Source organism: Mobula hypostoma, chromosome 6 (assembly GCF_963921235.1).
Source record: "Mobula hypostoma chromosome 6, sMobHyp1.1, whole genome shotgun sequence".
In the NCBI taxonomy this organism is placed as follows: Eukaryota; Metazoa; Chordata; class Chondrichthyes; order Myliobatiformes; family Myliobatidae; genus Mobula; species Mobula hypostoma.
The window spans coordinates 80,056,462-80,074,461 of NC_086102.1; the positions used below are offsets into that span (position 1 = coordinate 80,056,462).

The 18,000-nt window shown below is 40.7% G+C and overlaps 1 protein-coding gene across 4 annotated transcripts in view; it reads right to left on the reverse strand.

Annotated features, from left to right (window-relative positions):
• Positions 1–310: 310 nt before the first annotated feature.
• scml2 (Scm polycomb group protein like 2) overlaps positions 311–18,000 on the reverse strand; it is a 141,706-nt gene continuing 124,016 nt past the window's right edge. For 3 of the 4 annotated variants that reach the window (XM_063051066.1, XM_063051065.1, XM_063051067.1), the window contains 2 exons: positions 2,294–2,457; positions 311–2,185 (listed from right to left, as the gene is read on the reverse strand). In XM_063051066.1, the coding sequence (XP_062907136.1) occupies positions 2,060–2,185; positions 2,294–2,457 (290 nt within the window). In that variant the 3' untranslated portion in view covers positions 311–2,059. The remainder of the gene's footprint in view (positions 2,186–2,293; positions 2,458–18,000) is intronic. The other variant, XM_063051068.1, reaches the window with a different exon arrangement.

Here is an 18,000-nt window from a genome sequence, read left to right on the forward strand (position 1 = left end):
TCACTCAATCTATTCTCATAAGGCACTCTCTCCAATCCAGGCAACATCCTTGTAAATCTCCTCTGCACTATCTCTATAGTATCCACATCCTTCCTGTAGGGAGGTGACCAGAACTGAACACAGTATTCCAAGTGGGTCTAACTAACATTACCTCACGGCTCTTGAACTCAATCCCACAGCTGATGAAGGCCAACACAACATACACCCTCTTAATAACACTGTCAAACTGTGCAGCAGTTTTTGAGTGTCTTATGGACAAAGACCCCAAGATCTCTCTGATCTCCGATCCTCCACACTGCCAATATTCTTGCAAATATCTTTTGAAATGTTACCATTGTTCCTGGTTTCACCCTCCTTTCAGGCATAGACAACTTGTTGTATAATATGCATTTCTTTACATTACCTTTTCTTAAGTTTAAGAAATCACCTTACAATCTGGCTTCTGCATATTATTCTGCCGCAGGAAGTTTCTCTTTATTTACTCAAAAACCACTAATGAAATATCAACAGAAAATATTGAAAATATTCAGGTTATCACCTATGGAGAAAGGGTTAATTTTTCAGCTCAGTGATATTTCATGAGTTCAACATCTACTGCTTCTCTACAATGCTCCATCGATATCTAAATATATCCTTGAAAACTGTCACATTATACATTGTATTCATGCCAACTTTTGTCGATATGCCACAAGAGGCAATGAAGCACAAAACAGCAAACTGACCAAAATCATTTATTACTTGCCAAGATGCTGTATTATGTACAGTGCTTTAACTATTGCTTATTAGAACTGCAATAGAAAAATGTTCAGTTAGAACCAAAAATGGAACTGTTCATAAACAATGACAGACTATATTTAAATTACAACATGACTACACTTACACAAGTTACACAAGTTTATATAACTACAAAATGTTTATTACGTATAAAGCATTTTTGCCATAAGTATGTCATTACCAATGCAAAACAAATTTGCTTTTATGTTACTAAAAGGAAATTACCTTGGATAAAAAGGCAACCAGCAACAAAATAAACTATTTCACAGACTTCAAACTTGTGTAAAATAGTTATTTCTTCCAATTAATTTACTCATTATGAAATACATTCAAACTGTTACTGGCTAGGAAATTTTACATTCTTATCCCTGATTTAATTTATCTTCACAGGCACAGATAGTAAAATAGATTACTATCAATATGTTAGACCTCACAGTGTATAAAAACATGGCTAGTTGACTAATCATATAGTCAACAAATTATATAAAAACTTGAGGGTAAGAACATACTAGAAATGTGTGAAGGTCTAAAACATAACCTTCCAAAACATTGTGCTAGTTTTAGTTTTCAATTACTGCATAACAGTGTAAACTACTGTCTGACCCCTTCAAGGGTGACAGTATTAGCCTGGTTGATCATACGATAAAAATCATATGGTAGAAGACAGATTGCTCCACTGGAGCATAGGAAGAGCTAGGTAAGAATAGTCACAGGATTTGCTATCGAGGCAAGAACACCTGATCATTCAAAAATCCTTCTAGTAATCTAGAAGCTTTGCATAAATATTTTAGCACAGTAAAATCCTGATGTAGATATCCTTTGGATTTTAGCTATTTTGGTAACAAGAAACAACTGTATTTATGGATTATCAGAAACTTGCAAATATTGTAACACTACTGCACTTTAAGGAAGATACAAATGAAAGGTATGTAAACTGCAGACTGAAATGTGTCAAAAAATTAACAAATTTACATAAGTATAAATGCATAAAATTTAGCATTTTGAACTTTGAATATTTACTTTGAATTCTGCACCCTTGTTTGAATTACCAAAGCAACAATAAAACTTACACAAATATTCTTTGACAATGATTAAAATGGGCCATTTCAAATTCTACATTGCAGGATGAAACTGTACATTTTTCTTGGTTTAGAAGTCTCATTAAACAGCAAAGCAGCTGCTCCTCCAAGAGAAATCTGAAAATTGTTATACACAAGAGAGGATATTGATGGCTTTCAGGATCAAAACTTCCATCTAGCTGTTAAAAATGAAATGTTATTTTCTCTTAGTATTTTCCATGCTTCAATCTTTCAATATGATAACAAAGCTTCAAAGCTGGGCCCAACTTCAGCCCCATGTATTTCATTATCATGTCACTTCGCAGTAAGAGTAGTGCCTTCCCATCGATTTCCTGCAATACCATAACACATGTTAATACAAGAATTGCTGCCACAAAGGCAATACTTACAAACAGTAGAGATAAAGAAAAGTACTTCTGATAGCTCTGAAAACTACTTGCATGTTTTCTGAAGAGATCTGCATGTGGTGCCAACGCTAGGGGATCTGCATCCTTAACAAATTTCATGACTTCTTCAATTGACCAAGTTGAAGGATCTTTGCTATTAGTTCTTAGAGACTCTCGTTCTGTCGAATGAAGGTCAGGTCCAGTAGTAGAACTTGCAGCTACATTAAAAATTGTAAAATTACAACAAGCTGAACATTGAAAAGCTGTTGATAATTTTGTAATAATTCCTGTAAAATCAGCAAAACTGTTTTCATCTTCTGAAATCATTTATTGATCTGCTCTGTAGAAGTGTAATTACCTTTTAATTGATTGATTTTTAGGTAACCACAGCACTTGAAGTGTGTACTGACAAATGTCAATTCATTGTTTAGTTCACTTTAGTAAATTATTTCAGAAATATCCAGTTGTCAACCAGAATTTGCAAGAGTAAGCCAAGAGAAATTTTCTGTGAGTTAACAGTGAATTGAGAAAGGAAGCCAAAAAAGAATTTTATTTGTTATCTCCCACATCACTGCCATGTGTATGTTTTAAAGAAATTACAATACAAACATATTGCTTTGCTCCCAGTTTGAAGCCTATGGAAATCAGTACTGTCCCATTGACCCCATGAGCTCACTGGAGCAAATAGTAGTCCAGAAGGCACAGGAAAAAAGTGAGGCCACTCAGCCGATAGAGTCTGCTCCACCATTCCATCATCCCTCTCAACCACAATCTCCTGTCTTCTCCCCGTAACCTTTGACATCCTAACTAATCAATAACCTATCAACCTCTGCCTTAAATATACTCAGTGACTTGGGCCTCCGCAACCATTTATTATCCTACCTATGTCATTGGTACCAATTGTTCATCCCAGTTTGGCAAAAGAATAAATCAAGGAAGGTAGTGCACCCGCGGCTGACAAGAGAAATTAGGGTTGTTATCAATTCCAAAGAAGCAGCATACAAATTAGCCAGAAAAAGTGGCTCACCTGCGGACTGGGAGAAATTCAGAGTTCAGCAGAGGAGGACAAAAGGCTTAATTAGGAAGGGGAAAAAAGATTATGAGAGAAAACTGGCAGGGAACATAAAAACTGACTGTAAAAGCTTTTATAGATATGTAAAAAGGAAAAGACTGGTAAAGACAAATGTAGGTCCCCTACACACAGAAACAGGTGAATTGATTATGGGGAGCAAGGACATGGCAGACCAATTGAATAATTACTTTGGTTCTGTCTTCACTAAGGAGGACATAAATAATCTTCCAGAAATAGTAGGGGACAGAGGGTCCGGTGAGATGGAGGAACTGAGCGAAATACCTGTTAGTAGGGAAGTGGTGTTAGGTAAATTGAAGGGATTAAAGGCAGATAAATCCCCAGGGCCAGATGGTCTGCATCCCAGAGTGCTTAAGGAAGTAGCCCAAGAAATAGTGGATGCATTAGTGATAATTTTTCAAAACTCGTTAGATTCTGGACTAGTTCCTGAGGATTGGAGGGTGGCTAATGTAACCCCACTTTTTAAAAAAGGAGGGAGAGAGAAACTGGGGAATTATAGACCGGTTAGCCTAACGTCGGTGGTGGGGAAACTGCTGGAGTCAGTTATCAAAGATGTGATAACAGCACATTTGGAAAGCGGTGAAATCATCGGACAAAGTCAGCATGGATTTGTGAAAGGAAAATCATGTCTGATGAATCTCAGAATTTTTTGAGGATGTAACTAGTAGGGTGGATAGGGGAGAACCAGTGGATGTGGTATATTTGGATTTTCAAAAGGCTTTTGACAAGGTCCCACACAGGAGATTAGTGTGCAAACTTAAAGCACACGGTATTGGGGGTAAGGTATTGACGTGGATAGAGAATTGGTTAGCAGACAGGAAGCAAAGAGTGGGAATAAACGGGACCTTTTCAGAATGGCAGGCAGTGACTAGTGGGGTACCGCAAGGCTCAGTGCTGGGACCCCAGTTGTTTACAATATATATTAATGACTTGGATGAGGGAATTAAATGCAGCATCTCCAAGTTTGCAGATGACACGAAGCTGGGCGGCAGTGTTAGCTGTGAGGAGGATGCTAAGAGGATACAGGGTGACTTGGATAGGTTGGGTGAGTGGGCAAATTCATGGCAGATGCAATTTAATGTGGATAAATGTGAAGTTATCCACTTTGGTGGCAAAAATAGGAAAACAGATTATTATCTGAATGGTGGCCGATTAGGAAAAGGGGAGGTGCAACGAGACCTGGGTGTCATTATACACCAGTCATTGAAAGTGGGCATGCAGGTACAGCAGGCGGTGAAAAAGGCGAATGGTATGCTGGCATTTATAGCGAGAGGATTCGAGTACAGGAGCAGGGAGGTACTACTGCAGTTGTACAAGGCCTTGGTGAGACCACACCTGGAGTATTGTGTGCAGTTTTGGTCCCCTAATCTGAGGAAAGGCATCCTTGCCATAGAGGGAGTACAAAGAAGGTCCACCAGATTGATTCCTGGGATGGCAGGACTTTCATATGAAGAAAGACTGGATGAACTAGGCTTGTACTCGTTGGAATTTAGAAGATTGAGGGGGGACCTGATTGAAACGTATAAAATCCTAAAGGGATTGGACAGGCTAGATGCAGGAAGATTGTTCCCGATGTTGGGGAAGTCCAGAACGAGGGGTCACAGTTTGGGGATAGAGGGGAAGCCTCTTAGGACCGAGATGAGGAAAAACTTCTTCACACAGAGAGTGGTGAATTTGTGGAATTCTCTGCCACAGGAAACAGTTGAGGCCAGTTCATTGGCTATATTTAAGAGGGAGTTAGATATGGCCCTTGTGGCTATGGGGATCAGGGGGTATGGAGGGAAGGCTGGGGTGAGGTTCTGAGTTGGATGATCAGTCATGATCATAATAAATGGCGGTGCAGGCTCGAAGGGCCGAATGGCCTACTCCTGCACCTGTTTTCTATGTTTCTAAGAGAGAATTCAGGGAGTTGGGTAGGAAGCTGAAAAGCAGGACCTCCAGGGAAGTAATCTCAGGATTGCTGCCTGTGCCACGTGCTAATGAGCACAAGAACAGCATGATCAGGCATATTAATGCGTGGCTGAGAGACTGATTTAGGGGCCAAGGCTTCAGATTCCTGGATCATTGGGGACTCTACAAAAAGGACGGGTTACACCTGAATCCAAAAGAATCCAATATCCTAGCAGGCAGGTTTAATAGAGCTGTTAGGGAGGGTTAAACTAATTTGGCAGGAACCAGAGTGATAGGGCCGAGAAAGGGGAAAACAGAAATAAATCAAAGATAGCATGCAACAGAGATGATAGAAAGGAGAGGCAGGAGATGAGCCATAATCACAGCCAGTGGGATGAGTTACAGGGCAATAGAGGTGTGGTGCAGTTAAACCAGAAAGTAACAAATACTGGACTGAAAGTGTTATATTTGAATGCATGCAGCATAAGAAATAAAATGGACGATCTTGAAATTCAGCTACAGATTGGCAAGTATGACATTGTGGCCATCTCTGAAACTTGGCTAAAGGATGACTGCCATTGGGAGCTGAACGTCCAAGTATACACAGTGTATCAGAAAGATAGGTTAGTAGGCAGAGGGGGTGGTGTGGCCCTGTGCATAAGAAATAATATTAAATCATTAGAAAGGAATAATATAGGATCAGAAGGCGTGGAGTCTCTATGGGTTGAGTTAAGAAATGGCAAGGGTAAAAGGACCCTAATGGCAGTTATGTGTAGGCCTCCAAACAGCAGCTGGGTTGTGGATTACAAATTACAGCAGGAGATAGAAAAGGCATGTCAGAAGGGCAATGTCATGATAATCGTTGGGGATTTTAACATGAAAGTAGATTGGGAAAACCAGGTCATTACTGGACCTCAAGAGAGAGAATTTGTAGAATGTCTAAGGGACGACTTTTTAGAACAGCTTGTTGTTGAGCCCACTAGGGGATCAGCGGTGCTGGATTGGGTGTTGTGCAATGTTCCAGAGGTGATAAAAGAGCTTAGAGTTAAGGAACCCTTAGGGAACAGTGATCACAATATGATCGCATTCACTTTGAAATTTGAGAAGGAGAAACTAAAATCCAATGTGTCGGTATTTCAGCGGAACAAAGAAAATTACAATGGCATGAGTGGGGATCTGGGCAAAGTTGACTGGAAAGGGACACTAGCAGGAAAGACAGCAGAGCAGTAATGGTTGGAGTTTCTGCAAAAAATGATGGAAGTACAAGACATATATTCCAAGTAAGAAGAAATCTTCGAATGGAAGAAGGACACTACCATGGCTGACAAGTGAAGACAGAGCCAAAATAAAAGCAAAAGAGAGGAAGCCAAAGCTAGTGGGAAGATAGAGGATTGGGAAGCTTTTAAAACTTGCAGAAGGAAATTAAGAAGGTCATTAGGAAGGAAAAGATGAATTATGAAAGGAAGCTGACGACTAATATCAAAGAAGGTACTATATACTTAAAAAAAAGTGTTTAAAGGGTAAAAGAGAGTTAATGGTAGATATAGGACCAATACAAAATGACGCTGGAGATATTGCAATGAAAGGCGCAGAGATGGCAGAGGAACTGAATGCGTATCTTGCATCAGTCTTTACAGTGGAAGACATCTGCAGTATACTGAACATTCAAGAGTGTCAGGGAAGTGAAATACATGCAGTGAAAATTACAACTGAATAGGTGCTCAGGAAGCATAATGGTCTGAGGTGTACAAATCTGCTGGACCTGATGGAATGCACCCTCGGGTTCTGAAGGAAGTAGCTGGAGAGATTGCAGAGGCATTAACAGTGATCTTTCAAAAAATTGATAGATTCTGCCATTGTACCGGATGACTGGAAAATTGCAAATGTTACTCCACTATTTAAGAAGGGTGGGAGGCAGCAGAAAGGGAACTATAGACCTGTTAGCCTGACGTTAGTAGTTGTGAAGTTGTTGGAATCGATCATTATTGATGAGATTACGGAGTACCTGGAGGCAAATGACAAGACAGGCCAAAGCCAGCATGGTTTCCTGAAGGGAAAATTTTGCCTGACAAACCTACTGGAATTTTTTGAGGAAATTACAAGCAGACTAGACAAAGGAGATGTAGTAGATGTGGTGTACTTGGACTTTCAGAAGGCCTGTCACACATGAGGCTGCTTAGCAAGATAAAAGCCCATGGAATTACAGGGAAGTTACTAGCATGGGTGGAGCAATGGCTGATCAGCAGAAAACAGAGAGTGGGAATAAAGGGATTCTATTCTGGCTGGCTGCCGGTTACCAGTGGAGTTCCACAGGGGTTGGTGTTGGGACTGCAGCTTTTTATGATGTATGTCAATGATTTGGACTATGAGGTTAATGGATTTGTGGCTAAATATGCCGATGATACAAAGATAGGTGGAAGAGCGGGTAGTGTTGAGGAAATAGAGAGCCTGCAAAGAGACTTAAGTAGTTTAGGGGAATGGGCAAAGAAGTGGCAAACGAAATACAATGTTGGAAAGTGTATGGTCATGCACTTTGGTGGAAGAAATAAACAGGTAGACTATTATTTAGATGGGATGAGAATTCAAAATGCAGAGATGCATGCAAAGGGACTTGGGAGTCCTTGTGCAGGACACCTTAAAGGTTAACCTCCAGGTTGAGTCGGTGGTAAAGACAACAAATGCAATGTTGGCATTCATTTCTGGAGGTATAGAATACAAGAGCAGGAATGTGATGTTGAGGCTCTATAAGGCACTCATGAGACCACACTTGGAATATTGTGTGCAGTTTTGGGCTCCTTATTTTAGAAAGGATTACTGACATTGGAGAGGGTTCAGAGAAGATTCACGAGAATGATTCCAGGAATGAAAGGGTTACTGTATGAGGAACGTCTGGCAGCTCTTGTGCTGTATTGCCAGGAGTTCAGGAGAATGGTGGGGAGGATCTCACTGAAACATTCTGAATGTTAAAAGGCCTGAACAGATTAGATATGGCAAAGTTATTTCCCATGGTTGGGGAGCCTCAGACGAGGGCACGACTTCAGGATTGAAGGACGTCCATTTAGAACAGAGATACAGAGAAATTACTTTAGTCAGAGGGTGGTAAATCTGTGGAATTTGTTTCCATGAGTGGCTGTGAAGGCCAAGTCATTGGATGTATTTAAGGCAGCGATAAATAGGTTTTTAATTAGCCAGGGCATCAAAGGGTATGGAGAGAAGGCAGGGGAGTGAGCAAGACTGGAAGAATTTGATCAGCCCATGATTGAATGGCAGAGCAGACTCGAGGGACCGAATGGCCTACTTCTGATTCTATATCTTATGGTCTTATATCTCATCTTCTGGCTAAAGAAATTCATCCTCATCTCTGTTCTAAATGGACGTCCCCGAGGCTGTCTGGTCCTAGACTCACTCACTATAGGAATCATCATCATCTCTGCATCCACTCTATCTAAGCCATTCAACAGGTTTCAATGGGATCTCTCTCCCCCTCCCCCCCCATTCTTATAAACTCCAGCGAGTGTGGGTCCAGAGTCATCAAATGTTCCTTATACACTAACCCTTTTCTTCCTGGAACCATTCTCCTGAACCTCCTCAGGACCCTCTCCAATGGCAGCACATCCTTTCTTAGATAGATAAGGGACCCAAAATTGCTCACAATGTATGAAGCTGCAGCATAACATCCTTGGTCTTATATTCTAGCCTTCTTGAAATGAATGCTAACATTGCATACGACTTCCTTACCACTAACTCAGCCTGAAAGTTAACATTTAGAGAATCCTGCACAAGAAGTCCCAAGTCCCTTTGCACCTCTGATTTTGAATTTTCTCCATGTTTTGAAAAGAATCTACACCTTTATTCTTTCTACCAAATTACATGACCATACACTTCCCTCTACTATATTCTATCTGTCACTGCTTAGACCTTCTCTTAATCTAAATCCTTCTGCAGACTCCCTAGTTCCTCAACACTAGCTGCCCCTCCTTCCTATTGTCTGCAAACCTGGCCACAGAGCCATCAATTCTGTCATCCAAATCACTGACATATAACGTAAAAAGCAGTCCCAATATCGACCCTTACAGAACACCAATAGTTATTAGCAGCCACCAGAAAAGGCCCACTTTATTCTTACTCTTTGCTCCTGCCAGTCAGCCAAAGCTTCTATCATTGCTTCTATCTTTCATATAAGATGATGGTTTCTTAATCTTGTTAAGCAGCTTTATGTGTGGCACCTTGTTAAAAGCCCCCTGAAGATCCAAGTAAACAAAATCCACTGATTCTTCGTCTATTCTGTCTGTCATTCCTTCAAAGAATTCCAATAGATTAGTTGGACAAGATTTCCCCTTTAAGAAAACCATGCCGACTTTAGCTTACTTTATCATGTACATTTGAGTACTCCAAAATCTCATCCTTAGTTATGGACTCCCAACATCTTTCAAATCACAGATGGTTAACTAACTAGTCAGGCTAACTAGCTTATTACTTCCTGCCTCTCTTCCTTCTTAAAGAGTGGAGTAACATTTGCAATTTTCCAGGCCTCCAGAACCATTCCAGAATCTAGTTATTTTTGAAAGATCATTACTAATGCCTCCAGAATCTCTTCAGCTACCTCTTTCAGAATCCTGGGGTGTAGCTCATCTAGTCCAGATGACTTATCCACCCTCAGACCTTTCAGCTTCCCAAGCAACTTCTTAGTAATAGCAACTGCACTCACTTCTGCCTCCTGACACTCTCAAATTTCTGGCATACTGCTAGTGTCTTCCACTGTAAAGAGAGATGCAAGATACTTATTAAGATCCCCTGCCACTTAATTGTCCCTCATTACTACTCTTCCAGCGTCATTTTGCAGTGGTCCAATATCCACTCTGTTCTACTCTTTATATATCTGAAGAAACTTTTGATATTTTCTTTTATATCATTGGCTAGTTTATCTTCATATTTCATTTTTTCTCTCATTTTTTTAGTTGTCTTCTGTTGGTTTTTAAAAGCTTCCCAATCTTCTAATTTTTCACTAACTTTTGTTATACTATATGCCCTCTCTTTTGCTTTTACGCTGTCTTTGACTTTCCTCGTCAGTCACAGTTGCCTCATCCTCCCTTTAGAATACTTATTCATCTTTGGGATGTATCCATCCTTCGCCTTTTGAATTGCCTCCAAAAACTCCAGCCATTGCTGTTCTGCCATCATCCCTGCTAGTGTTCCCTTCCAATCAACTTTGGTCAGCTCCTCTCTCATGCCTCTGTAATCCCCTTTACTCCACTGTAATACTGATACATATGACCTTACTCTTCCTTCTCAAATTGCAAGGTGAATCCTATATTATGATCACTGACTCCTAGGGGTTCCTTTACCTTATCAAATCTGGTTCACTGCACCACACACAATCCTGAATTGCCTATTGTCCTAATGGGTTCAATCACAAACTGCTCTTAAAAAGTCATCTCGTAGGCATTCTACAAATTCCCTCTCTTAGGATCTAGCACCAAGCTAATTTTCCCAACCTACCTGCATATTGAAATCCCCCATGACGATCATAACATTGCCCTTTTGACATGCATTTTCTATCTCCCATTGTAATTTGTAGCCCACATCCTGGCTACCGTTCAAGCCAAATGTTGTGGGATGGAAGAGGTTCATAATTTTATAACATTAATTACTGGCAATGTATGAAATAATTAATACATTATCAGTAAATAGTAGATAGATAGATAGATATACTTTATTGATCCCAAGGGAAATTGGGTTTCGTTACAGCCGCACCAACCAAGAATAGAGCATAAATATAGCAATACAAAAACCACGAACAATCAAACAAAAAAATGCAAACTATGCCAGACGGAAATAAGTCCAGGACCAGCCTATTGGCTCAGGGTGTCTGACCCTCCACAGGAGGAGCTGCAAAGTTCGATGGCCACAGGCAGGAACAACCTCCAGTGATGCCCAGTGTTGTATCTCAGTGGAATATGGCTGGAGTCCAACAGCAAAAAGCTCAATATCCGGTCTACAAACACGTTCCTTGATCGTAATATGACCCGGATTGCACCATCTGTTGTTAACCAGAACAATAAGCACCCAATTCCTTTACGCTTACCGCTCTCAGTGCACTTCCAGTCAGCCCGAACAGTCTGGAAGTCGTCCATGGAAAAGTTTTGATCGGGTACGTCCTCGTGCAGCCCCGTTCCAGTAAAACACATAACATTGCACTCCTGAAATGTCCTCTGACGCCTGGCTAGCGCCGTGAACTCATCTATTTTATTACCCACTGAACTCCTCTTCTCCATAAGTCTCTGTTGTCTCCACCCGGTCCTCTTTCCTCACCTTTGTGATCCCCCTCTGCATCCTCTATGTTTTCCTCCAGATTTCAGCAGGGGTGTCCGCCACTCTGCTCACTAAACTGGCCAGCATAAGCTCAATCAGCTGGTCCCTGGAATAAACAGTGCGACCATGCTTCTGCCCCGCTAATGAGATATGTCGGAATGTAACTATTTCCAGCGCTAAAAACCCAAATAAAACTCTCTCTACCAGCATGTTAGAGAGGGTGCAACTTCAACATGTTACCGTGAAAAAAAAAATACAATAAGTAACATAAGTTAAAACAGTAAGAATTAGTCGGAACAGCTGTAACAGGCTGCATGCACGACCGGCGCATGTGCACTTTTATATAATGTTGTGTTTGGAGTGAGAATACATTCAGCTTTTTAAATGATGTTTTTGACTGGATAACCATGCAGTAACACAGCCAATAAAAGGAAGGCAAGATCAAGCAGAGTGACCATTTTGAAGTGGCCAGTTATAGACAAAATGGCAGCCAGGGCAGTTGAATGCTTCCCCTGCAAGAAATGGGAAGTCAGTGAACCTCAGGGTCCCCCTGATAACTGTATCTACAGGAAGTGCACTCAGCTGTGACTCTTGACAGACTGGATGAAGGGGGTACTGTTGGATGTACTCAGGATCATCCAGGATGCTGAGGACATTATATATGAAAGTTTTAGTGTGCTGGTCATGCTTATTGTGCAGACTACAAGGTGACCACAAGGAGAAGTAAGGGAGTTAACAGAGAGTGCAGAATTATACAATAGTTATTCCCTTCAGTGACAGCTGTATTTCTTTAGGTGTGTGTACGCGCGTGGGGGAGTGCCCTTTCAGAGGACAGCAGCAGTAGTTGGGTTAGTGGCACCATGCCCAGCTCTGAGGCAAGGAAGGGAAGGTGAAGTCAGGCAGAGTAATAGAGATAAGGACTTGATAGTAAAAGGTGCGGATAGGCATTTCTGCTGCTGCAAATGAGACTCCAGAATTGTGTGTTGCCTCCCTGGTGCCAGAGTCAAGGATGCCTCACAGAAGGTACAGGCGATTCTGAAAGGCACAGGTGAGTAATCAACTGGAGATTATGGTCCATATAGGTACCAAATGACATGGGCCCGAGTGGGATGAGGTCCAGCAAAGGGAGTAGCCACTGAGAGATGGAGGAACAGATACATAGACAGTTAATTAAAAGTGCAGAAACAACAGATTTGTCATAATGAAAGACTTTAACTTTCCCAGTATTGATTGGAACCTCCTTAATACAAGAGACTTAAATGGAGCAGAATTACTCCAGCGCACCTAAGAGGGGCTCTTAAAACAGTATGTGGAGAGTCCAACTAGAGGAGAGAACATAGTAGACCTGGTTTTGGGAAGTGAACCAGGTTAGGTGACAGACCTGATAGTGGGTGAACATTATGAGAAAAGTGACTACAACTCACTCTGTTTTAAGATAGTCATGGATAAAAATAAAATTGGAACTTGTGGTCAGGGGCTAAATTGGCGGGGGGTGGCAGAAGGGTAAATTAAGACAGGATGGGAAAAAAGCTAAGGGGTATTGACTGTAAGCAGCTGCTGACAAACAGTCTGACGTCTGGGAGTTATTTAAAAGTTAGCTGATCAGAAATCAGGATGGGAATATTCTGGTAAGGAGTAAAGACATAACGGCAAAGTAGTAGGATCTTTTATGGCCTGTGAGGTCCTAAATTTAGTCAGGAAGAAAAAGTATACACAAGGTGTAGGAAGCTGAAGTGATACTGGGTCCTTGTGAAATATAAAGTAAAAGTTCGGCACAGACTAGAAGGGCCGAGATGGCCTGTTTCCGTGCTGTAATTGTTATATGGTTATATATAAAGAAAACAGGCAAGTGCTCAAGCAGGTGCTTAAGAAGGGCATGAAATATCCTTGGCAAACAGGATCAAGGAAAACTCCAAGGCATTTTTTATTTGTGTTAAGGAAAAAAAGGATAACTAAAAAGAGGGTAGGACCACTCAAGGATAAAGGAGGGAATTTGTATTTGGAGTCAAAGCAAATGACTGAGGTGTTAAATGAATACTTTGAGGTATTTACCAGGGAGAAGGATTTGGAGAATAGGGAAAATAGAGTTGGACGTGCCAATATGCTATGATATTTTAAGGTTAAAGAGGAGGTAGTGCTGAGTCTTCAGAAAAGCATCAAGGTGAATCAGTCCCAAGGCCTGAATGCATAAAGCAATATGTGAGAGGATTGTTGGGACTTTGACAAATATCTTTGTGTCCTCGCTATCAATAGGTGACGTCTGACAGTACTGGAGAGTAGCAAATGTTGTTTTTGTTCAAGGAGGAAAATGGGGATAATCCAGGAAATAATTGGCCAGTGACCCTCATATCAGTGGTTACAGAGAAACTGCAGTGCAGTTAGACAAAAAGGCACAAGATTGTAGTGAGGCAATTGTGAGGTCAGGAGTCCAACATATATTAGGACACCATTCAAGTCTTATAACTGCAGTATAAAAATTATTAAAAAAGGTACATGCTTTCAGGCTTTTGTATCTTCTGCCCAGTGGAGGGGGGTGGGGGAGAAAAAAGAATGGTTGGTTGGGACCTTTAATAAGGCAGTGAGAAGTGCAGATAAAGTCCATGGAGGGGAGGCTGTTCTCCATGATGTGCTTTGCTGAGCTGTGCCTACAACCCTCTGCAGTTCAAGCTGACACAAGCAGAGCAATTGCTAAACCAAGCCGTTTTGCATTTGGATAGGATGCTTTCTATGGTGCATTGATAAATATTGGTGAGGCACAAAGGAGAAGATAAAGATGTATGGTATCCAGGGTGAATTGCAAGTTCGGATTCAGAACTGGCTTGACATAGAAGATAAGAGTTCAGGGGTGGAAGGCTGTTATTCTAGCTAGAGTCCGTGACCAGCAGTGTTCTGCAAGGATCAGTGCTAGGTTCTGTATTGTTTGTGGATGACTCAAAGAGTGGTGGAATTGTGGACAGTGTAAAGGACCATCAAAGAATATTGTGGGATATGGATACATTACAGATATGGCAGAGAAATAGCTGATAAAGTTTAATATAGGCTGGTGTGAGGTATTGCACTTTGGGAGATCAAATTAAAAGAGAAATTTTGGTACAGAGGGATCTTGGGGTCCAGCTCCATAGTTCACTGAAAGTTGCTATGGCAAGTTGATAAAGTGGTAATGAAGGTGTATGTTATGCTTGCCTTCACTGGCAGAGATGTGAGTAGAAATGTAAAGAAGTGATGCTGTAAAACACGTTTGGTCAGATCACACTTTGAGCATTGTATGCGGTCCTGTTCACCCCATGTAGGAAGGATGTGGAAACTAAGATGCTGCCTGAATTAGATTAAGGAAAGGTTGGACAAACTTGGATTATTCTCCCCAGAGCATCCGAGGAATAGATATGGTATGGTATTAGAATGTTTTCCCCAGAATAAAAAATGAGAGAGGAAGCTAGTGACTTGAAGGGCAAGTTTTTTTTTTAAAAAACACAGAAAATGACAGGTGCCTGGAATGGGTTACCAGAGGTAGTAGATGAAGCAGGCATTTTGGTGGAATTTAAGAGATTTTTCAATAGACACATGAATATAAAGGGAACAGAGGATGTGGATGATATATAGGAAGAGAACATTTAGTATAAATTGGCATGCAGTTTGACATATCGTGAGCAGTGCTGTACTGCTTCATGTCCTTATGTTGATAGTTACAAGATTAATAATAATTGAACTATAATTATGATTGTGCCAGCTAATGGAATAATTTGTGATTCTTCACTGGAATGTCATGGTCCAGATTCATCCAAGCAGATATTGCAGACTAGAAAAAGCTCATGTATTTCCACATGGATACTCATTTAAGTATTAACATTAGACTATTGGTCCATAAGGTATAGGAGAGGAATTAGGCCATTTGGCCTATCGAGTCTACTCCATGCTGATCTAATTTTCCTCTCAGTCCCAATCTCCTGCCTTCTCCCCGTATCCCTTCATATCCTGGCTAATCAACAAGTTATCAACTTCTGGCTTAAATATACATAAAGACTTGGCCTCCTCAGCTGCCTGTGGCAAAGAATTCCAGAGATTCACCACTCTGGCTAAAAAGATGCCCTTCTATTCTGAGGCTGTGTCCAATGGTCTTAGACTCTCCTACCATAGGAAGCATCCTCTCTACATCTACTCTATCAAAGCCTTTCACCATTCGATAGGTTTCCATGAGGTCACCCCTCATTCTTTTAATTCCAGTCAATACAGCCACAGAGCCGTCAAATACTCTGCATTTGACAAGCAGTTCAATCCAGGAATAATTTTCGTGAATCTCCTTTGAACCCTCTCCAGTTCAACATGTCCTTTATAAGATAAGGTGCCCAAACCTGCTCACAATACTTCAAATGAGGCCTCACCAGTGATTTATGAAGTTTCAACATTACTTTTATATTTTAGACCTCTTAAAATGAATGCTAGCATTACATTTGCCTTCCTCACCAGACTCAACCTGCAAATTAACCTTTAGGGAGTCCTGCACAAGGACTTCCAAGTCCCTTTGCACCTCAGTTTATTGTATTTTCTCTCCATATAGAAAATAGTCAATCCTTTCATTTATTTAACAAAAGTGCATGACCATACACTTCCCGACACTGTATTCCAACTGCTATTTCTTTGACCATTCTCCTAATCTGTCTAAGCCCTTCTGTAGGCTCTCTACTTCCTCAAAACTACCTGCTCCTCCAACTATCTGAATATCACATGCAAACTTTCAAACAAAGCCATCAATTCTATTGTCCAAGTCATTGACATTTCACGTAAAAAAAAATCAGCCCGAACACAGATCTCTGTGAAACAATAATAGTCAACAGCAGCTAGCCAGAAAAGGCTCCCTTTATTCCCACTCTTTGCCTCCTGCCAATCAGCCACTGCTTTATCCATGCTAGGATCTTTCCTGTAATACCAGGGGCTTATAGTTGTTCAGCAAACTCATGTGTGGCACCTTGTCAAAGGCCTTCTTAAAATCTTTGTCTATCCTGCTTGTTATTTCTTCAAAGAATTCCAACAGATTTGTCAGGCAAGATTTTCCCTTGAGGAAACCATGCTGACTCTGGCCTATTTTATCGTATGCCTCCAAGTACCCTGAAACCTTATCCTTAATAATCAATTCCAACATCTTCCCAACCATTGAGGTCAGACTTACAGGCCTATAGCAGTATTGCACCCATATTATACTGTCTCAGTACTTATACATTTGTGTGCTGTAGCACTTACTTTTTATTCAAAGTTATTTTGTAAATAACACTATTCTTTGCATTTCTGGTCAGATGCTACTGCATTTCATTTGCTTTGTACCTGTACTCGGCACAACGACAATAAAGTTGAATCTCATCTAATCTAATCTATAGCTTCCTTTCTTCTGCCTCTCTCCCTTCTTAAAGAGTGGAGTGACATTTGCATTTTGTCTTCTGGAACAATTCCAGTATCTAGTGATTCTTGAAAGGCCATTACTAATGCCTGCACAATCTCTTCAGCCACCTCTTTCAGAACTCACCATCTGGTCCAGGTGATTTATCTACCTTCAGACCTTTCAGTTGCCCAAGAACCTCTCTCTAGTTATGGTAACTTCACACACTTAATGCCCCCTAACACCTGGAACTTCCACCATACAGCTAGCACCTTCCACAGTGAAGACTAACGCAAAATACTTATTCAGTTTGCTTGTCATTTCATTCTTCCCCATTTACCACTTCTCCAGCATCATTTTCCAGCAGTCCGATATCCACTCTCGCCTCTCTTTTACACTTTAGTGTATAAACCCCTAACAACCCTGATTTAACCCTAACTTAATCACAGGTAATTTACAATGACCAATAACTCTACCTGGTACATCTTTGGACCGTGTGAGGAAACCAGAACATCCATGGGGAGGACATACAGAGACTCCTTACAGAGAATCCTGGAATTGAACTTTGATGGCCAACATCCTAAGGTGTAACAGCGCTATGCTACCATGGCAGTATTCATTTTGCCACTTCATCTGTACATTCCACCCTATCACAGACCTTCCTTTTGATTTTCTTCTCCCCTTCCTCCTCTCTCTGAAATTCAAGGAATTCTATTTTTTCTTAATTCTCAAAAGGTCACATTAATTTTCATTTTCATTTAGATCTTTTTATTAATTATTGAAAATCGACAACAAAAAACATTAATATAATCAAGTCAACATATCAATATGTATAATAAGAGTTAAACTATTAACCAAGCTAAACAGTATATCAATAATAATAATAATAATTTAAAAAAAACAAAATGTTAAAGCTTTTTTTTGGGAAAAAGAACCCCTGCTAACTAAAACAAAAAAAACCCTGCTAACAAAAAAAAACAAGAAGCACCCATTTGGAGCACAAACCCGGAGCTATACGCCATACAAGCTTCCATAAAAAAAAAGACATCAATCCGCCAACCAAATCCATTTACCCAAGAATCAGAAGGGGACCATCTTAAT